This window comes from Ovis aries, chromosome 11, assembly GCF_016772045.2.
Source record: "Ovis aries strain OAR_USU_Benz2616 breed Rambouillet chromosome 11, ARS-UI_Ramb_v3.0, whole genome shotgun sequence".
NCBI classification, from domain to species: Eukaryota; Metazoa; Chordata; class Mammalia; order Artiodactyla; family Bovidae; genus Ovis; species Ovis aries.
Genome location: NC_056064.1, coordinates 17277278 through 17300443, shown reverse-complemented (window position 1 = coordinate 17300443; position 23166 = coordinate 17277278). Strand labels below are relative to the sequence as shown.

Sequence of the window (23166 nt, the reverse complement as noted above, 5' to 3'; positions counted from 1 at the left end):
GCTTGTTAAAAAGTCTGTATAATATTGAGTCGATCTCTTTTTCCACAGAATATCTGAACGCTAACATCCATTATGTAAGAATACATACATTACCCATTCCTCTCAGCCCCGGTAACGACAGTTCCACTTTCTATTTCTGTTAATTTGACTGTTCTAGATATTTCATGCAAGTGGAATCACACAACAGTTGCCCTTTTGTGTCTTATCACTTAGATAATATCTTCAAGGTTCATCCACACTGCGGCATGGATTTCATTCCTTGTCACGGCCGAGCAGTATTCCATTGCATGGATACGTGTTTTCTCTCTTCATGTATCTATTGATGAACATTTGGGCTGTTTCTACCTTTAACTACTGTGAAGAATGCTGCTATGAACACCGAGGTGCAGTCAATGATCTTTTAGAGAGATTTAAGCGATAGGAAAAAGATGATGTATTTACGCACGTAGCTACCACTTTTCTTGCTCTTCATTCTTAGGGGTATGTCCACGTTTCACTTCCCTAATTAGACTTTACAGCCTCACCCTAGTATTGTAGTCACTTCAGTCATTCCATCAACGCTGCACCGTGTATACAGGTAGAGCCCATGGCTGATGTAGCCAGTCATGGACCTACGGTTCCGTCTCGCTGGGGTCATAGCTAAGTCAGTTTCACCTGAATCAGTCTTCTCTTCCCAAGGAGGTCTGTTTCGAGCACGCCTTACCTTACGGACATGGCAGGAGAAGAGGACGTTCATGTATTTGTCCTTCCGTTTCAGTTCATTCGCAACGGGGACGAATGTGCCTGAGGTCTGGGGTGTATCTGGTTTCTGAAAGAAACAGGAAACACGGTGAAAGGTGTGTGCTTACCATTTTAGATGAAGACATCATCTTTTACTGCTTTATAACTCTGCTCATGTATTTTCACACAGGTCCTTTTCACCTCCCCATCCCAGATGATAAGCTGCTAAAGGGTTATTCTAACACCAAAGATCCTAGCCTATTTTATTTTATTTTATTTTTTTTTTTAATTTTTTTTATTTTTTAGTTTTTTCTTTTTTAAATTTTAAAATCTTTAATTCTTACATGCATTCCCAAACATGAACCCCCCTCCCACCTCCCTCCCCATAACATCTTTCTGGGTCATCCCCATGCACCAGCCCCAAGCATGCTGCATCCTGCGTCAGACATAGACTGGCGATTCAATTCACATGATAGTATACATGTTAGAATGGCATTCTCCCAAATCATCCCACCCTCTCCCTCTCCCTCTGAGTCCAAAAGTCCGTTATACACATCTGTGTCTCTTTCCCTGTCTTGCATACAGGGTCGTCATTGCCATCTTCCTAAATTCCATATATATGTGTTAGTATACTGTATTGGTGTTTTTCTTTCTGGCTTACTTCACTCTGTATAATCGGCTCCAGTTTCATCCATCTCAACAGAACTGATTCAAATGAATTCTTTTTAACTGCTGAGTAATACTCCATTGTGTATATGTACCACAGCTTTCTTATCCATTCATCTGCTGATGGACATCTAGGTTGTTTCCATGTCCTGGCTATTATAAACAGTGCTGCGATGAACATTGGGGTACATGTGTCTCTTTCAATTCTGGTTTCTCGGTGTGTATGCCCAGAAGTGGGATTGCTGGGTCATAAGGTAGTTCTATTTGCAATTTTTAAGGAATCTCCACACTGTTCTCCATAGTGGCTGTACTAGTTTGCATTCCCACCAACAGTGTAGGAGGGTTCCTTTTCTCCACACCCTCTCCAGCATTTATTGCTTGCAGATTTTTGGATCGCAGCCATTCTGACTGGTGTGAAGTGGTACCTCATTGTGGTTTTGATTTGCATTTCTCTAATAATGAGTGATGTTGAGCATCTTTTCATGTGTTTGTTAGCCATCCGTATGTCTTCTTTGGAGAAATGTCTATTTAGTTCTTTGGCCCATTTTTGATTGGGTCGTTTATTTTCTGGAGTTGAGCTGCATAAGTTGCTTGTATATTTTTGAGATTAGTTGTTTGTCAGTTGCTTCATTTGCTATTATTTTCTCCCATTCCGAAGGCTGTCTTTTCACCTTGCTTATATTTTCCTTTGTTGTGCAGAAGCTTTTAATTTTAATTAGATCCCATTTGTTTATTTTTGCTTTTATTTCCAGAATTATGGGAGGTGGATCATAGAGGATCCTGCTGTGATTTATGTCTGAGAGTGTTTTGCCTATGTTCTCCTCTAGGAGTTTTATAGTTTCTGATCTTACATTTAGATCTTTAATCCATTTTGAGTTTATTTTTGTGTGGGGTGTTAGAAAGTGATCTAGTTTCATTCTTTTACAAGTGGTTGACCAGTTTTCCCAGCACCACTTGTTAAAGAGATTGTCTTTACTCCATTGTATATTCTTGCCTCCTTTGTCAAAGATAAGGTGTCCATATGTGTGGATTTATCTCTGGGCTTTCTATTTTGTTCCATTGATCTATATGTCTGTCTTTGTGCCAGTACCATGCTGTCTTGATGACTGTGGCTTTGTAGTAGAGCCTGAAGTCAGGCAAGTTGATTCCTCCAGTTCCATTCTTCTTTCTCAGGATTGCTTTGGCTATTCGAGGTTTTTTGTATTTCCATACAAATCTTGAAATGATTTGTTCTAGTTCTGTGAAAAATGTGGCTGGTAGCTTGATAGGGATTGCATTGAATTTGTAAATTGCTTTGGGTAGTATACTCATTTTCACTATATTGATTCTTCCAATCCATGAACATGGTATATTTCTCCATCTATTAGTGTCCTCTTTGATTTCTTTCATCAGTGTTTTATAGTTTTCTATATATAGGTCTTTAGTTTCTTTAGGAAGATATATTCCTAAGTATTTTATTCTTTTCGTTGCAATGGTGAATGGAATTGTTTCCTTAATTTCTTTTCTACTTTCTCATTATTAGTGTATAGGAATGCAAGGGATTTCTGTGTGTTGATTTTATATCCTGCAACTTTACTATATTCATTGATGAGCTCTAGTAATTTTCTGGTGGAGTCTTTAGGGTTTTCCATGTAGAGGATCATGTCATCTGCAAACAGTGAGAGTTTTACTTCTTCTTTTCCAATTTGGATTCCTTTTATTTCTTTTTCTGCTCTGATTGCTGTGGCCAAAACTTCCAGAACTATGTTGAATAGTAGCGGTGAAAGTGGACACCCTTGTCTTGTTCCTGACTTTAGGGGAAATGCTTTCAATTTTCACCATTGAGGATAATGTTTGCTGTGGGTTTGTCATAGATAGCTTTTATTATGTTGAGGTATGTTCCTTCTATTCCTGCTTTCTGGAGAGTTTTTATCATAAATGGATGTTGAATTTTGTCAAAGGCCTTCTCTGCATCTATTGAGATAATCATATGGTTTTATTTTCAATTTGTTAATGTGGTGAATTACATTGATTGATTTGCGGATATTGAAGAATCCTTGCATCCCTGGGATAAAGCCCACTTGGTCATGGTGTATGATCTTTTAATGTGTTGTTGGATTCTGATTGCTAGAATTTTGTTGAGGATTTTTGCATCTATGTTCATCAGAGATATTGGCCTGTAGTTTTCTTTTTTGTGACATCTTTGTCAGGTTTTGGTATTAGGGTGATGGTGGCCTCATAGAATGAGTTTGGAAGTTTACCTTCCTCTGCAATTTCTGGAAGAGTTTGAGTAGGATAGGTGTTAGCTCTTCTCGAAATTTTTGGTAGAATTCAGTTGTGAAGCCGTCTGGACCTGGGCTTTTGTTTGCTGGAAGATTTCTGATTACAGTATCAATTTCCGTGCTTGTGATGGGTCTGTTAAGATTTTCTATTTCTTCCTGGTTCAGTTTTGGAAAATTGTACTTTTCTAAGAATTTGTCCATTTCTTCCACGTTGTCCATTTTATTGGCATACAACTGCTGATAGTAGTCTCTTATGATCCTTTGTATTTCTGTGTTGTCTGTTGTGATCTCTCCATTTTCATTTCTAATTTTATTGATTTGATTTTTCTCTTGCTTCTTGATGAGTCTGGCTAATGGTTTGTCAATTTTATTTATCCTTTCAAAGAACCAGCTTTTGGCTTTGTTGATTTTTGCTATGGTCTCTTTTGTTTCTTTTGCATTTATTTCTGCCCTAATTTTTAAGATTTCTTTCCTTCTACTAACTCTGGGGTTCTCCAACTCTTCCTTTTCTAGTTGCTTTAGTTGTAGAGTTAGGTTATTTATTTGACTTTTTCTTGTTTCTTGAGGTATGCCTGTATTGCTATGAACTTTCCTCTTAGCATTGCTTTTATAGTGTCCCACAGGTTTTGGGTTGTTGTGTTTTCATTTTCATTAGTTTCTATGCATATTTTGATTTCTTTTTGATTTCTTCTGTGATTTGTTGGTTATTCAGAAGTGTGTTGTTCAACCTCCATATGTTGGAATTTTTAATAGTTTTTCTCCTGTAATTGAGATCTAATCTTAATGCATTATGGTCAGAAAAGATGCTTGGAATGATTTCGATTTTTTGAATTTATCAAGTTTAGATTTATGGCCCAGGATGTGATCTATCCTGGAGAAGGTTCCATGAGCACTTGAAAAAAGGTGAAATTCGTTGTTTTGGGGTGAAATGTCCTATAGATATCAATTAGGTCTAACTGATCTAATGTATCATTTAAAGTTTGCGTTTCTTTGTTAATTTTCTGTTTAGTTGATCTGTCCATAGGTGTGAGTGGGGTATTAAAGTCTCCCACTATTGTGTTATTGTTGATTTCCCCTTTCATACTTGTTAGCATTTGTCTTACATATTGTGGTGCTCCTATATTGGGTGCATATATATTTATAATTGTTATATCTTCTTCTTGGATTGTTCCTTTGATCATTATGTAGTGGCCTTCTTTGTCTCTTTTCACAGCCTTTGTTTTAAAGTCTATTTTATCGGACATGAGTATTGCCACTCCTGCTTTCTTTTGGTCTCTATTTGCGTGGTATATCTTTTCCAGCCCTTCACTTTCAGTCTGTATGTGTCCCTTGTTTTGAGGTGGGTCTCTTGTAAGCAGCATATAGAGGGGTCTTGTTTTTGTATCCATTCAGTCAGTCTTTGTCTTTTGGTTGGGGCGTTCAACCCATTTACGTTTAAGGTAATTATTGATAGGTATGATCCCGTTGCCATTTACTTTATTGTTTTGGGTTCGGGTTTATACACTCTTTTCGTGTTTCCTGTCTAGAGGATATCCTTTAGAATTTGTTGGAGAGCTGGTTTGGTGGTGCTGAATTCTCTCAGCTTTTGCTTGTCTGTAAAGCTTTTGATTTCTCCTTCGTATTTGAATGAGATCCTTGCTGGGTACAGTAATCTGGGCTGTAGGTTATTGTCTTTCATCACTTTAAGTATGTCTTGCCATTCCCTCCTGGCCTGAAGAGTTTCTATTGACAGATCAGCTGTTATCCTTATGGGATCCTAGCCTATTTTAAAAATCAAGAATGGGAGAGAGGATGAAATACAGCTCTGGGAATAATTGATACAAAGGTGTGTAATTAAAAATAGTTGCTGAATTATGCAAGAGAAGGTTTAAATGATCAAAGCCAGGTTATTGACTGTACCTAATTCATATGGATAGAAGGCAGAGAACACTCTCCCTCTGTTTCTGGTTTAATATTTATTTGGCTGCATGCAGCAGGTTTTAGTTGTGGCTCATAGCCTCTAGAGCACGGTCTCAATTACTGGTGGCTCATGGGCTTAGTTGCCCTGAGGCATGTGGGATCTTACTTCCCCAACCAAGGATCGAACCAGCATCACCTGCATTGCAAGGGAGATTCTTTACCACTGGACCACCACGGAAGTCCCGATAACTCTCTTTAAAGTGGGAAATACACACGTGGTAACACTTAGAAGCAGTAAAATCTTTTAGTTTATTATCTCTCATAAGATTTAGCTTCTGAAGGTGTCTTAGTCTTTCTATAAATTCCTGGAGAAAATGTCTTCTCTTTCTTTGTTACAGGAGCAGAAGGAGATTCCACTTTGTTCTCCTGGACTTACCGAAGCAAGATAGTTGCCCTCCCAGGCTCTCTGGAGCCCAAGGTCAGCCCTTTGACCCTTCAACATTTCCACGGCTGCAACTTTTGCCCTCACTTGAGGCAAGTCTGAAGCAGGTATGGTCTTGATAAGTTGGGATGCTCTCCATCTATAAGTAAACAAACAAAATGTTTTAGACTTTAAAAATATCATCCTATTCATTCTCAAAAATAACTGAAGCTGCCTTTAAATAGAATTAAATTACTTCCACATCACCCTGAAAAAAAAAAAAAACCTCCAAAATATACATAGAACATGTTAAAAGACATAACAGTTTTATGTGGACAGAGTTTTTTGTAGAACTTCCTTTGCTTTTTGCATGTTTTGGAAGCAACCAGAACTTAGTGATACACGGACTCTCTTAATATCTATAGTTAGGGCATAGGAACTCTGGCTTCATCATTCATTCATTCATCAAATGTTTTCTAGGCGCTTACTAAACTTCAGATGCTGTTCTAGGGAGTGGAGGCACAGCTGTAAACAGACAAAGATCCTTTCTGCTAGGTGCTGATGTTCTAGAAAGCAGAGTTTAATGTTAGTTGCTCAGTTATGTCTGACTCTTTGTGAGCCCATGGGTTGTAGCCCACCAGAATCCACTGTCCATGGGATTCTCCAGGCAAGAATCCTGGAGTGGGCTACCATGCCCTCCTCCAGGGGATCTTCCCAACCTGGGGATCGAGCCCACATCTCATGTCTCCTGCATTGGCAGGCAGGTTCTTGACCACTGCGCCACCAGGGAAGCCCCAGAAAGCACAGACAGATGAACAAGCGAGTGAACACACAGTGTGGATGACGGGATTAGGGCTATGAAAGAAAACAAGCCAAGGAACGGGGGAGAGGAGTGCATCAGAGGGAAGGAGCCGAGAGCAGGCGTGAGACGCTGAGGCTGGTCTGGGAGGCAGCTGACAGGGACAGAGGAGCAGGAAGAGGAGGAGCCCGCTGTATAGATGCTTGGGCAAGAGCGTTTAGGACGAGAAAACAGTGAGCGCCAAGATTCTAACGTGCGAGCTGGCTTGGTGTCTGGGGGGAACAGCAAGGAGTCCTGTGGGTGGAGCAGGAGCCTGCGGGAGGGGGAGCGAAGAGGGGGTGTCCGGGAGAGAGCTGGGGCCAGAACCCACAGTGCCATGGAGGCCATGTGTCGGGTCAGTCTGTCCCCTCTTCACTGCCCATGGTGGCCCAGGACCGGGTCCACTGTGGACTGACCCCAGGGCCCTGTCGCAGAGAGCTGTGCTGGGGAATTCAGATCTGACCCACCCAAGCTGGGGGGGTAGGGGGGGCGGGGGATGAGCACACACTCCTGATCAAGCAAACCTCCATCTCCTAAACACGTGCAGCAGACGACAGCTGCTGCCGGGAAGCTCAGCAGCCTTGACCCCAGGAAGAAGCTGGGGGCGAGGAAGGCACCCGGCCTTCCCAGGATGAAAAAGAACTGCTGTGAGGAATGAGACGGGGGCTGAAGCTAGATGCATGGAGATGTTATAAAAAAACAAGACCCCGTGATTCAGAGCAAAATCCTGGAACACACTTCTCTCAGGATTCTACAGATCAAAAGTGCAAGGATCCGTTAAATGCCATGCAGCAATGAGGCCAGGGGTTGGTAAACCACAGCCAGTGCCAAATCTCACCCATGGAGCTAAGAATAGTTTTTACGTGTTCAACAAAACAAAGCTACGTGACAAAAACCATGTAGAGCCCATAAGCCCTAAAATATTTACTATCTGGCCCTTTACAGGAAAAGAGTGCCTTTGAACCAGATTAATCCAACTGGCAAGACTCATTCAGTGTGTGTGTATGTGTGTATAATCAACACACAGAGCTGATGTATTATTTTCAAAATGCTTGTTGATTGTAAGCCCTAAGAAGGGTGGGGACGGTCTTTCACAGCTTTCTTATTTATCACTGTATCCACGAAACCTAGGTCAGTGGCTCTGACACAGCAGGTGCTGAGTAAATAGTTGCTGAGTAAATCAACTGAATTTTACACAAAATAATCAATTCTAAGCCATACATAAAACCTCCAAGCCTTAAAACAGAATACTGTACAGTCTACACTGCAACATTATCAAAATCAGTAATCCTATGCAGCCGCTAAAATTATAACATAGATCTTTATTTACCGTGATGGACAGGTCTCCAAGACTTACTTTTAAGTAAAGTCATACAGCCACACATAGACTCCTGCTTATAAAGAAAGCTGAGCATTGAAGAATTGATGCTTTTGAACTGTGGTGTTGGGGAAGACTCTTGAGAGTCTCTTGGACTGCAAGGAGATCCAACCAGTCCATCCTAAAGGAAATCAATCCTGAATATTCATTGGAAGGACTGATGCCGAAGCTGAAACTCCTATACTTTGGCCACCTGATGTGAAGAACTGACTCATTGGAAAAGACCCTGATGCTGGGAAAGATTGAAGTCAGGAGGAGAAGGGGATGACAGAAGACGAGATGGTTGGATGGCATCACCGACTCAATGGACATGAATTTGAGTAAATTTCGGGAGTTGGTGATGGACAGGGAGGCCTGGGGTGCTGCAGTCCACGGGGTCACAAAGAGTTGGACAAGACTGAGCAACTGAACTGAACTGTGGAAAGAAAGAGAGGGAAAGAAACCCAGATAGAATGAGCAAACATTTCCATAGTAATTTCTATGTGCAGGCACTATCTGAAATGCTTTATATATATTTACTCATAATCCTTTCAGAACCCTGTGAGTGGGTGCTATGATAATGGCCCCTTTCCAGATAAGAAAACAGAGGCACAGAGAGGTTAATTCATTTGCCCAAGGTTACACAGCTAGCCAGTGGCAGCTAGATTCCAGTGTTCATGTTCTGAACCACTATATCATACTTTCCTTATATGTGCATTATATGCTTGTAAATGTATAGACAAAGATTTGAAAGGTTACAAACTAATTGCTAATGAGTGCTTATCTTAGGGGAAAGGAAGAAGAGACAAGAGACAGTGTGGAGGATTTCAACTTTATATCCTATAAAATTTTATATTATGTCACTTAAAAAAATGAGCATGTATTCACGTATTGTTTCCTTACTTTTTAGATGATGTAAAAAATGTGGGTGACAGATGATATAATTCATGAAAAAAATGGATCTGTGCACTAAGAAGGCTCTGCCAAGATTTATAGCTAACATTTATGGGTTACACTGGAGAATGGGTTGAGGTTCTTTTGCTTTCATTAATTTTCTACTGTTCTATTTTTTTCTTTGTATGAACAAACTTTTTTTTTTTTTGAAAGCAAATGAGATACATATTAAAGAGCTTTCCTCCCATTTTTAAAAAATCTTTTGATATCTGCCACCAGTTTACATTCAATACATCAATCAGTTCATGGCATACTTGGTAGAATACCATGATGCCAAATGACCATATTTGAGAACCATTAGCTTAGAGGAGCCTGGCATGCTATAGTCCATAGGGTTGCAAACAGTCAGACATGACTGAAGCGATTTAGCACAGTTTAGTTTACAGGGCTTCCCCAGAGGCTCAGAGGATGAGCTGGTTGGATAGCATCACTGACTCAATGGACATGAGTCTGAGGAAACTCTGGAAGATAGTGAAGGACAGGGAAGCCTGGCGTGCTGCAGTCCATGGGGTCACAAAGAGCAGGATACGATTTAGGGACTGAACGACAATGGCTCAAGAGGGTTAGGATGCAGGAGATTCGGGCTCGACCCTGGGTCAGGAAGGTCATCCAGAAAAGGAACTGGCAACCCACTCCAGTATCCTTGCCTGGACAATCCCATGGACTGAGGAGCCTGGTGGGCTACAGTGCATGGGGCTGCAAAGAGTCAGATGCGTCTTAGGGACTAGAAACATACATACAACTTAGTTTATGTGACTAGATGCTGTATGTAAGACATAGCTAAATATATCCGGTGCATGCTGGCAACAAACAAGCTTAAAAAAACAAGAAGAAAGAAGCTATGAATAACTACAAAGTCAGATTCAGGGCAGTTTATAAAAAAATGAAGATTAGCTGGGAAGGTATCAAATGTGACATGGATGTTAATTAATCTATTTACTTATTTGTTTTTAAAAATAGCTTGCTCTATAACAGTGTTTTCCTTTTCTTATTTATTTATTTATTTATATTTTTACTTTATTTTACTTTACAATACTGTATTGGTTTTGCCATACATTGGCATGAATCCGCCACGGGTGTACATGAGTTCCCAATCCTGAACCCCTCTCCCATCTCCCACCCCATATCGTCTCTTTGGATCATCCCCGTGCACCAGCCCCAAGCATCCTGTATCCTGTATCGAACATAGACTGGCAATTCGTTTCTTACATGATAGTATACATGTTTCAATGCCATTCTCCCAAATCATCCCCCTCTCCCACAGAGTCCAAAAGTCTGTTCTAAACATCTGTGTCTCTTTTGCTGTCTCGCATACATTCTTTTATTTTAAAATCACCCAGGACCTCCGCTTGGGCTGTGCTCCCCAGCACCATTAAACACGACTTTTCAGAGGTGGGACCTGGGCCTCGGTGTGTTTTACAAACTCTCTGTGAATGTCAGAGAATATCATGATGCCAAATGACCATATCTGAGAACCATTAGCTTAGAGGAGCCTGGCATGCTATAGTTCATAGGGTCGCAAACAGTCAGACATGACTGAAGCGATTTAGCATGGTTTAGTTTACAGGGCTTCCCCAGAGGCTCAGAGGGTGAGCTGGTTGGATAGCATCACTGACTCACTGTCAGGTGTGGACAGAGAACCACTGCTCTGAAAGGATAACAGACTTCCTAGTGTGAGTGATACGTGGTAATTCTAACAGCGAAAAATAAAAGAAAGTAGAGACATCATGCTAATAGCTTATCTGAAATACGGCTTGACCTGGGCTTTGTGGCATACTACTGTCTACTGCTACAGGAAAAGTATGTAGATGGTTCAATTTTTTGAGGGGTAAGCAGATGCCCTTTGACAGTGAAATCATGAAGGTGGAGACACAAGGTAAAACCCAATGGAAGTGTTAGTTGCTCAGTCGTATCCAACTCTTTGTGACCCCATGAATTGTAGCCCGCCAGGATCCTCTGTCCATGGGGTTTTCCAGGCAAGAATACTGGAGGGGGTTGCCATGCCCTCCCCTCCAGGGGATCTTCCCCACCCAGGGATCAAACTTGAGTCTCCTGCATTGCAGGCAGATTGTTTACCGTCTGAGCCACCTGGGAAAAACCAATGTCCTATAGCAAATAGCAGAGCTGATGTCATGGTCTCAGGTTTGTGACTTTATCTAGTAAGTGTACTGCCATACACGGATGCTGCACATATCAGCAGGTTCTTACCTATTAAAAATTGCCTGTAGGACCTCCTCGAAACGGTGAAGAACTTTAGGCGGGGTTGGCCACTGCACGTGCTTGCCATAGTCCCTCATGGTCTTGATGCCGTGGAAGCGTCTGGCCACCTCGTGGATGTAGGACTTGACCTTGTAGCGACGGTAGTATCTGATAATCGTTAGTGCTGCTTTGGTCCTCTTGTACTGCATGCGGGCCAGGGTGCCCCGCCACACCTTCATGATAGAGGAAAATAAAAAAAGGAAAATGTTGCTGGGTCACTTTGAAATCACAGACGCTCCTTTACTTAGATGCTCAACCTGGAAATTTACGTGTATCATAAAATCAGCCCAGGCCGAAGCATGTCAATTCTGCCTGCCACCAATAGGTGGCGCCAGGGAGGCACACCTGTCATTTTGACTCAGAGTCTAGGGGGTTCATTATCGACAAAGAAGTGTGTGCAGTCTGAAGCACAGCCCTGTTCTAACTCTAAGGTCATGAAAAGAAGAAAGCCAAAATACCATTATCCTTGGATAAATATTTTAAGAATGTTGAAAGGAAGCAAGATGAGTCAGAACCCAAAGCCATCAACATCCACAGTTCTTTTAGGAACCTAGCTTTGCACAGACAACACTCATCAGCTGCTACTATAATGTTGCAGTGGAGGTATGAACTGATTTATTCACGGTCTGTGCAGCCCCCCTCCCTGGGTGTTATGTAAACTCCCGAGAATTTAGATGTATTCCTGGGGAAAGGGTAAAAAACAGATGACTGATATCATACGAATCCTTGTCCAATGTTTGCAGTGCTCAGAAATCAATCAGACAGTATGTCAACATTTCAGTGCCTGCTTTATCCAAGCACAGTGAAGTCATAGATTACTTATATTTTTCTCAGGATCCCATCCTTCTCAGCCTCTCAAGTAAAAAGAAATTTGGTATAATCTTCATCATTGATTCTTCCCCTAACTATGCTATTACCAAATGTATCTTTTCTTGCGCAGTATTTCCAGTATAAATTGCTTTCTTTTCCTTTCTGCTGCTTGAGTCCCAAGACCCCAAACTTCCTCACTGTTTTCTTGGATAACCTCCTTGGATACACTGCCACCACCGTCCAGGTGATCCTTACTGCTGCTACTTAAATGACTGTCTGAATTCCTAGGTTGATGGTACTATTTCCTTCCCTGTCTCTGGACTCTCAGGACCAAGACATTCAACCTCTCATTCAAAGCCCACACAGTATGAATTCTCCAGAATTGCTCCGGGTTCTTTTGTTTCTTCTTAGACCCCCATCTGCGGCCGCCAAGTTCTCTCAGAAAAACTTATGTGATGCCTTTTTCAAAAAATAGTATTTATTTATTTATGGTTGTGCTGGGTCTTCATTGCTGCATCCCCTGTGTCTAGTGGCGAGTGGGGGCTACTCCTCATTGCGGTGTGTGGGCTTCAGTGGGGTGGCGTCTCTTGTTAGGGGCACAGGCTGTGGGCAGACTGTGCGGGCTTCAGTAGTTGTGGGACACAAGCTTAGTTGCTCCATGCCATGTGGGATCTTCCTGGACCAGGATTTGAACCTCTGTCCCCTGCACTGGCAGGCGGATTCTTATCCACGGCACCACCACGGAAGTCCTGTGATACCGCTTTCTTTCTCTATTTTTTTCCTGAGGTGATTAAAAAAATTTTTTTAAAATTAACTTTTATTGGAGTATAGTTGCTTCATAATGTTATAGTAATTCCTTGCTGCAGAGCAAAGTGGATCAACCATTTGTATACATATAGCTGCTCTTTTTAAGATTTCCTTCCCGTTAGGACACCCAAGAACACTGAGGAGAGCTCCTGGATGCCTCTTTCATTTAGCCATTTTAGGCTGGTTTCCACAAAGGTTCCTAAACATCCCAGGAGGCTGCACTGCCCCTCCTTCCCAGCCTGCTGCACAGACATGCGGAGGCGATTCACGGCCCCCAAAGAGGAGCTAACGGATCAGGAGAAACCGGGATATGCGAGTGAAGCAAGACAGGAGCCATTTGTGATGAGCCTGGAGCTCATGCGCAAGCAGAACGGATAGAGACAGAGAGGCAGGGAGAGTGACTCATGCCTGCGGGTGCCATGAGGAGTCACCCATTTCAGTCAAGATGCCTTTCCTCCTGTAGCTGGATCCATCACACACGTGGCCGTGTGAGGCCTCCACCCAAGCACTAAAATAAAGGTCCCTTCTTTAGCATCTTGAAAAACCAAGAGTACAATTACAGGGTGGAAGTGTGTGATTCAGTTGGTTAAAGAAAACACATTTAAAAACTCTCATACTGTGTGTTGCTTTTTTTTTTTTTTTTAAAGAGAAAGGATATTAAGACTCCCTGGAGCCGCATCTATATAGGAAATCAATCTTTAATTTTTAAGAAGTGTTTTATAGAGATTTTTGTTAAAATGATTTTGGTTAGACTCTTCAGTACTCTGAAAAAAATAATGTGTAAGTACGTTTTAAGGGGTAGGGTTGTTTGTTTCTGATAGCCTTGGAGATTTCATCTGTGTCTTGGTTAAATTAGGTTTTGTGTAGCTAAAAAGTCAAACAGCACAAAAATGCTGTAAAAAAGACAGTAGTCCTTTCTGTTGCCCACCGCCTCAGCTCACAGTGTCATTCCATTCCAACTATTCTAATTGCTTCGGGTATTTACAAATAATACATATAGGCTGTTATTTCTTGGTGAATCTTTTTAGACCCTATCCAAATTACAAAAGTTGGTGAGTTAGCTCTTCTATCACCACTGTTACCATCCCTTCATCACTCAATAATAATTACATCAAAGTTTTAAAGTGTTTACATTGTTACATGTTATATTAGCTATATTATAGGTTGCATGAATAATTTGTATAATACATGTATACATAATATATGTTATATATGAATTTGGTTCATCACTGTGCTAAGGAGCATAATTGGCTACCATTCCTTTACTTTATTATATAAACTTGCTTTTACAGGTAATAACTGTCTGGTTTTTCAAAAATGTGCCTTATTTCCTAAATACTTATGCTAATTTTTCCAAATGTTCTACCAGACTCATCAAATGATCAGCAATAATGTTTCCAACTGTCAAGCTCATGACTAGAATGTTTTTTCGTTGATGCTCCTTATGTCCGTGTGCTCTTTGAGCTCACTCCACGGTTCCTATCCTGGGACTTTTAAAGGTCTCTTCCACGTTAGATCCCTGATTCTTGAACTTACTTCCTTCTTCATCTTGGTTTCCCTCCCTCCAATAGCTTCCAAGAAAGGATGCATGGCCAGTAAATTTCTACTCTCTTTAATTTCCTTGAGAGTACAAAGCAGTTGCCTAAAATATTTGTTTCCTGGGATATGAGAGCAGAGGAGTGGAGATTAGGCTCTGGACCAGGCTGTGTCAAAATCCTGGCCCACTCCAGCCAGCTGGGTGAACTGCGGCAAACTTCCCAACCCCTCTGTGCCTTCGCTTTTTTATCCATAAGATGAGGATGTCAGGACTTCCCTGGTGGTCCAGAGATTGAGAATCCGCCTGCCGATGCAGGGGACATGGGTTCAACCCCTGGTCTGGGAAGATCCCACGTGCCATGGAGCAACTAAGCCCGTGTGCCACAACTACTGAGCCCACGCTCTGGAGGCTGCACTCTGCAACAAGACTACCGCAATGAGAAGCCTGTGTACCACAACTAGAGAAAAGTCTGAGCACAGCAACCAAGATCCAGCACAGCCAAAAAAAAAAAAAAAATTAAAAAAAAAGATGTGGATGATGATGGTGCTGATCTTGTAGAGGTGGTGTGAGGATTAAAGGTTTCACTATACACAGAACACTGAAAATCGTGCCTGGCGGGTATCTGGAACTCAGTATGCATCGGTTGGTAGGACTATTTGAAACCTACTCCTTATCTTCAGGAGGCTGTGCTACTTCTCTTTTAAACATTTATTTGTTTATTTATTTGGTTGCACAGGTTTATTTATTTGGTTGTGGCATGTGGGATCTAGTTCCTTGGCCAGGGATTGAACCTGGGTCCCCAGCATTGGGAGCTCAGAGTCTTAGCCATTGGACCACCAGGGAAGTCCCTGTGCTTCTTTCTTTGTTTGCGCAGATTTTCTGCCTCGGTCACCAGTCAGTGTGACCTGGAAACTCTGATGAATATGAACCATTCCTCCTCAGTATGCCATCTGGCCCGGATAGTGTTTGATGGTGTGTTATTTTATTCTTCCACTGATAACATGGATCGGGTGTCCATGATTGATGTGTCTTATCTGGGCTTTCGGCTGCCCAAGATTGGTGGAGAGAGAGCTGGGGCTGTGGATCACCACTGACTTCTTTCCTTAATACTAATGAAATCAATGCATCGGAGCTTTGCTTCAGTGAGTCAAGGGGGTATCGTCGGATTTTGGCTTGGTTGGGGACACACAGTCTTTCCCCATGTCTTGTGGAGCTTTTCCTTGGTTTGGCCGTAAGAATTATTCCCAGCAAAAGCTTCCCCTCTTTCATGCCCACTTACTGACATACCAAAGTCAGGAAAGACTCTTCTCGCCTGGTGGGGCTTGGGGTGGGGAAGCAGTCCTCTTGATAGAAGAAAGGGTTCCTGATGGAGGTATGGGTTATACCAACCCTCCTCTCTAGGAACCCTTATACATAAGGCCAGAGCCTTCAAAAACAGTGAGGCTTTTCAGAATTCCCTCCTTGTACTTTTCTACATTTCATTCTTGTCTTTGAAGAATACATATATTTCTTTTTAGCAGCTTCTTTCAATTTGGTCCAATTTCATTTTTTGGATAACACTTCTCAAGTTTTTAGTATGAAGTTGGGAACTTTTCTTGGTTTCAGGGTTGATGGCGTGTTCTTCTTTATGATCAAAATGAACATTATAATAATAACCTTTTAAAATGTTACTTTTACATTTTTGTTAATTTCAGCAAATTTAGGGGAGAGGAATTTCATGAGCTTGCAGTCATGCCATCAACTTTATCAGAAGTCCCTTAGGCTTTGTTTACTTTTCTAACATCAGAGAAAAAGTAGCAATGAGAAACTACAGAGGCAAATGACTCTATGCAAAAAAAAAAAAAAAAAAAATCATGTATTTTTCCTTATAATCAAAGCCTAGTTGGTTTAAACCAATATGCTCCCATAGAAGTTTGCATTTGTGTGGGAGGAGGGCTGTTGTTAATTTTCTCATCAAGGGTCTGAAGGTTGAAATTTAAGGTATGAGACAGATTTTTCCCATTTTCCTCTTTGTTTAAAGAGCTTAAACTGTGGAGTTTTTCAAGTCATATAAACAGGACTCCAGAGAGGACTTTGCCTGATGATGGAGTGTCAGAAAGGAGAAAATTAACTGCTATATTCAATACGCAAATGCTTAACGAGCATTTGAATATGCCTAGAGAGGTTCAGCAACAATCAAGGGAGCCAGAGAGGGCCTCATTCAACAACATGAACCCTGGAAGTGGAAACCGCCGTACACTATGTGCTTTAGGGTCTGACGCAAGAGACGGGGCGCCGAAAGCTGAAGGAGATATGACGGGACCTGGGGAGGAAGGTATCAGACGATATAAGGCAGAAGGCAGACTGACAGGGGAGAGGGCAAGCAAGTCACTTCTCAGGTGGAACTGAAGATGGAGGTGAAGAGAGTGGCCAACTTGGAAGGTACAACTGAGATATAAGGAGAGGACATTAGAGCCACAGGGCACATCCCTGCTACCGGATTTTGGACCCACATCTTCTCAGTGCCTTGACCCCCTACAGTCAATTTTATTGTTAAAAAAATTTATTGTTTCCTTTTAAAACAAAATTTTATTGGAGTGTATTTGCTTTACAATGTTGTGTTTCTATGGTACAGCAAAGAGAATCAGTTATAGGTATACATACATCCCCTCTTGTGGGGATTTCCTTCCCATTGAGGTCGGGCTTCCCTGATAGCTCAGCTGGTAAACAATCTGCCCACAATGTTCGATCCCTGGGTTGAGAAGACCCCCCTGGAGAAGGGAAAGGCTGCCCACTCCAGTATCCTGGCCGGGAGAATGTCATGGGCTGTATGGTCCGTGGAGTCACAAAGAGTCAGACATGACTGAGCACCTTTCACCTTCCCATTTAGGTCAGCAGTGAGGACGGAGAAGAGGTCCCTGTGGTATACAGTAGGTTCTCACTGGTTATCCGTTTTATACGGAGTATCAATAGTGTATACACGTCAATTTCGCAGCCAAGTGATCCTTTTTTTTTAATTTTAATTTTTTTAAAAAATTTTAATATCTTTAATTCTTACATGCGTTCCCAAACATGAACCCCCTCCCACCTCCCTCCCCATAACATCTCTCTGGGTCATCCCCCATGCACCAGCCCCAAGCATGCTGCAACCTGCGTCAGACATAGACTGGCGATTCAATTCTTACATGATAGTATACATGTTAGAATGTCATTCTCCCAAATCATCCCACCCTCTCCTCTCCCTCTGAGTCCAAAGGTCCGTTATACACATCTGTGTCTCTTTCCTGTCTTGCATACAGGGTCATCATTGCCATCTTCCAAGTGATCCTTTTAGGACCAAAGTCAGATCGTGTCTCTTCTCTGCTGAAGACTCTGCCACTGCGCTCCATCTCTGTCTCCCCTAGAGTGAAAGCCAAAGTCCCTCCTCTGGCCCACAAGACCCACGTGGTCTGGCACAATCTCCACCCAGCCCCTCCCACTGCCCTTGCCCTGGCTCACTCCAGCCACACTGGACCCTGCTCTGCCCTGCACCAGCCTCCTGTCTCAGGGCCTTTCCGCTAATTGTCCCCCCTGCTGGAAGGATCTTCCTCCAGATACCACCTAGCTATCTTCCTCACTCTCTAGTCTGCGCAAATGTCACCTTCCCAATAAACCAGGCCCTAGCCATTATATGTAAAAACTCCCCTTGTCTCCACCGCCCCCCTCCCCACCACCCGCCCCTGGCCTTGGCACTCCCCATTCTCTGCACCACGCTTGATTTTTTCTCTTGCCTCCAGCACTTAACACTTCATAACATCTGTAACTTACATATCACTGTATTGTTTATGCTCTCCGTCTACAGGAAGTTAAGCTCTGCTAGGCCAGGGTCTTTGCCTCTTTTGTTCACCGACCAATCTCTACTGCCTCAAACAGAGCCAAGGACATAGTATAGCCACCCAACAGTATTTGTTGAGTGACGGGATGTTTTCAACTTCATCTTGCAAGCCAGATACTAAATCTTTCATTTTTATCATCATGTTTCCCACTTTTAAGAGCTCATCCTTGTTCTACAGATAGCTCTCTTAAAAGCCTGTTGCTCTTAGCACTATTCACAATAGCCAAGATGTGGAAACAGTCTAAATGTCCATCGACAGATGAATGGATAAAGAAGATGTGGTGTGTGTGTGTGTGTGTGTGCGTGCGTGTATGGGTGGTGGACTTCACTACAGGGTGATTAGGTGGGGGTCAACCATCTGTGGGGGACCCTAGGAACATCTGAATTTTAAATTGTTTTCTCTTTGCTCCCAGAATTCTGAGTGAAGAGGACTGGAGGGAATCTTTAGTGTCTAGACTTTCACTTAATTTACTTGGTTTCAATATGGTGCATAACCCCTCTTCGCTGGTTCCTGGTATCCCTAAGCCAGAGCTTTTCTGGTTCAATTTCTTCAGAGTAAATTTCTTATCTTCTATCAAAATGAGACTGAGGCAGCCCTCAGCTTTGTGAGGCTGGGAGGCCTGGGTATATAACCGCTCTTTTATATAGAGTTTCCCAGGGGGAGCTAGTGGTAAAGAACCTGCCAACTGATGCAGGAAATGTAAGAGATGAGGGCTTGGTCCCTAGGTTGGGAAGATCCCTTGGAAGAGGGCGTGGCAACCCACTCCAGTATTTTTTTGCCTGGAGAATCCCATGGACAGAGGAGCCTGGCGGGCTACAGTCCATGGGGTCACAAAGAGTCAGACATGACTGAAGTGACTTAGCACACACACTTAAGAGTTTTAACCAATCTCCCCCTTCAGCTCCACCGCTCTCCCCTACCTACAGAGGTACCTGTTCCTCCCCATCCTGAATCTTCCTGCAGCCCCATGGCTGGGTGATCTGGCTTGCTTGTCTGCCTTCTTCTCTGCAGACTCTTAGATTTCAGCTTTCTCCACGGGCCTGGGGGACTAACCACATGTTCACTTCCAAAATTATGTTGATGCCTCTTGTTTGCTGTTGTTTCCACTATGGCTGTATCTGTCCTTGTGGGTTTCTCCAGTTTTCATCCCTTAACTGCTGATTGAGGGGTTCTGAGCGGGGAGTGGATATAAACACAGTCTGTCGTGTCTAGCCAGATGTTTTATAATACCATCTTAATTCCACCATGGTTTCCTCTGGCATGTGCTTTGGCGGTCAGGCATTGCAAAGCAACATCTGGCAGTCACTAAAGCACAAGATAAATTTTGCGAAAGATATAGCAGTCTAGGTTACACTCTATTAAGAAGCAGATCGATTATGCATCTTCAGTTTACCTTCAAAAACAAACCCAGATCAACTTTCTGTCTTTCTCCAGCTCTCCAGGTTTTTGTTTTCTGTCATTATGGGTGCTAGGACCGTTCGGGCTGTCTTCAGACAGCTCCCTGTTGCCCTGAACTGGATGTTCTCTTGGTTTCTATACCCAGAATCCTTCAAAATTCCAGCTTCTAAGCTTCCCAGGCCCTCTATGCCTCGGGACAACTTTTGGTAGAACCATCTTTCGATTTCTAGCGTCCATATAGATTTTCTGGCCAAGTTCTAACAGTTTATGGCTGTTAAGGAGTTGTGGTACAGGAGAATTTATTTAGGTACCAGGCTGAACTTTAAGAAAATTGTAAGGCACACAAAATCTGTCTTTGGTATCCATACACCCCATCATATTTAGAATACAACATCCATTTTGGAATATCTCATGATTGATTAATGAAGGCTTGGCCTCTCCAAGAGTTATTTTAAAGGAAGATTCAAAGCAAAAATTTTCTGAGTTATTCCTCTTCAACTCAAATATCTCCACGAGGGATAACATGAATAAAGATCTGATGTGCTATTTTTAAAATGCTAGAGTACCCATGTTTTTTTTTTTTTTCCTTTCTATCAGAACAGAAAGTTAATATGTATGAAGAAGAAACTAAGACTCAGTGAATATAATCTGTAGTTTCTTAGCATAAAATTTGATACAAAATTCCTTGGTTTCACAGATAAATTACTAGCATTTTTAGATGACTTAAGGGAAAAATTAAGAAATAATGAAATATACCAAGTGAAGTAAGTCAAAGACAAATACCATATGATGTTACTTTAATTCCACATGTAAGTGGAATCCCCCCCCCCCAAAAATGATATAAATGGATTTGTTTACAAAACAGAAATAGACATACAGACTTAGAAAACAAACTTATGGTTCCCAAAGGGGAAGAGGGGAGGGGAAAATTAGGACCTTGGGATTAACATATACATACTACTATATATAAAATAGGTAACAAGAATGAGCTATATAGCACAGAGAGCTCTAATCAATACTCTGAATATTCTATAATGACCTATATGAGAAACGAACTTGAAAAAGAATAGATACGTGGATGTGTATAACTGAATCATCTTGCCGTACACCTGGAACTAACACAGCATTGTAAATCAACTATATTCCAGTATAAAATGAAAATTTAAAAAGAAATGATGGGGAAAAAAAAAGAAATGATGAAGTCACCAGGTCTTCAGTCAATAAACAGATGTAACCCATTCAACTAAAGAGATGCCCCCCTCCCCCAAAAAGAGCATGTGTAAGTCTGATCATTATAAACTATCCTGATGAACTTAGCTGTGTGTGTAGGGGGTGTATGATTTAGAAACGATCACCCTGAGCTTTACTTTGGTCTCATGAACCTTCATTTGGGACTCATATGTTTTCGATATGGCCTTGCTCAGATCCATTAGCCCAACAATTCTTTAGTGCACACAACTACTGCTAATACAACAATGCTATAGTCTGATAACCTCCTTGTAACTGTAACTTCAAGAAGCAATTGAACCTCCCAGTCAACTACTGTCAGAAGATTAGCTTAACATTAACTCGGTCAAAACTCAAATTGCAATTATTTTGAAAGCAAAATTATTTCAGCTAACAGGTTAAGTCATTCTGATGGGCCTTTCAGGATTCAATTTTATTCAAAAGTAAACAGTCTGTGGAGCTTTACTAAATTGGTTCCTTTCTTCTGTTTGGTTTAAAATCTTTTTCTTTTTTCCCTTAAAAGAAGAGGTACAAAGTTGATAATTCATCTTCAAAATCGCTCAGGTCAAGGCTATTTCAAAACTGCTTTTTGACACAGAACTTCAGGGTATGGGTCAAGTGTTTAGGCATTAGGTCAAGTGAAAACACCTGCTGCTTTCTCCACCCACAGAGCCACCGTCATCCAAGACGGAGGTGGCTCATGAACCAGTCAGGGGACAGGTTGGGCTTTTATCTTATGTAACAAATGTTCCGACTTTTCTTCCTTTATGTCTGGCATCTAGAACATGCAGAATTCCTTAAAAGAAAAACAAAAACCTAGTAACCTTTGCTTCAGATGCTTGCAAATGATCTCAATTTTGAATGGTTTCCTAGATCACTCAAAAACTCAGATAATAACCGGTATTTGAAAGGCCCAGCCAAAGGTGTACCCTAACATTCTTTTATAGAGTTTCAAAAGTGAATTTGGGGACACAGGGCCTTTGAAATGCCCCCTGGAAAAAAAGTGTTCCATTTTCAGTTAAGTTCAGGAAGGTTGCATACTGCAATTCCTTTTCAGAGGTTCATAATATACATTTGATATATTAAAAGCTCTGAGAAGTTCTATGTAAATAAATCTATTCTTTGTTCAACCAAAATTTTAAAACATACTTAATTACAGAATCCTCTGTACACAGACTACTCGTTCATTTTGAAGGGGATCAAGATATGCCATCCCCTTACGCCACAGTGTCATAATAAGAGTTATTGAACATTTGTTTGGTCTATTAATATAAGAGCTCTGGGAGATGGTGAAGGACAGGGAAGCCTGGTGTGCTGCAGTCCATGGGGTCGCAAAGAGTCAGATATGACTGAAAAACTGAAGAACAACAATAATTAATAGAAGAATTTCCCAAATTCCTTTTGTATTTAATGGCTTCTATAGGAGAACCAGGAAAAAATGGGGGACATCTATGATATTCTAGGGAAAACTACATATGCCTATGAAATAACTGGAAAACAACTACAACTAATCCCTTAAGAAGTAAGATCTGGTCAAAGTCCACATGTAATAAAGGAAATCTCCATGAAACAAAGCTTGACTTCCTATCACAGTGAGGCTCTTTCAAGGAAGTCAGCACTGCCAGAGGGACAGCTCCCTGGCTGGCTTGGAGTTGAGGGTGGAGTGGGAAGAATTTTTCCCTAGAGAGGCCAGCGTTCGCTGCAGACTACTTTGCAGGCTTCAGATGCTTTATAAGAACACACATTCATATTCTATCGTAACAGCTACCGATAATGAACAAAACTTTTAAAGTGTTAGAGGTTCTTTCTGAACCAAAGTGCACACACATGGCACTACAACCAGTATCTTTCATTTTCATCTGGTTATTGCGATTACTCCTCAGACTAGGGAGAGGAAACATTCCATTATTATATACTAGGCCTTATGCTAGTCTCTGGACATACATTAAAAACAGGTTTTTAGAAGCACTTATACTTGACATATTTTCATACCTTGCTGCTTTATGTTTCTCTTTCTAATAATTCAACATTAAAAAAGCAGGGCCATACATCTGACCTAAGTTGCTTGAAGTCAAACATTATATTTTGCTGGCAAATGCTTGGCTTTGAGAAACAGTCATTTTTCAGACCAGAAACTGCTTCTGCACAGGGATGCAAT

At 41.6% G+C, this 23166-nt stretch overlaps 1 protein-coding gene across 1 annotated transcript in view; it reads right to left on the bottom strand.

Moving 5' to 3' along the window:
* Positions 1-23166, bottom strand: part of MYO1D (myosin ID) — a 366992-nt gene that overhangs the window by 151181 nt on the left and 192645 nt on the right. Inside the window, exons 17-19 of the mRNA XM_015098505.3 lie at positions 11325-11548; positions 5983-6127; positions 704-808 (exon numbers count right to left, since the gene is read on the bottom strand). Coding sequence (XP_014953991.3) covers positions 704-808; positions 5983-6127; positions 11325-11548 — 474 coding nt within the window. The remainder of the gene's footprint in view (positions 1-703; positions 809-5982; positions 6128-11324; positions 11549-23166) is intronic.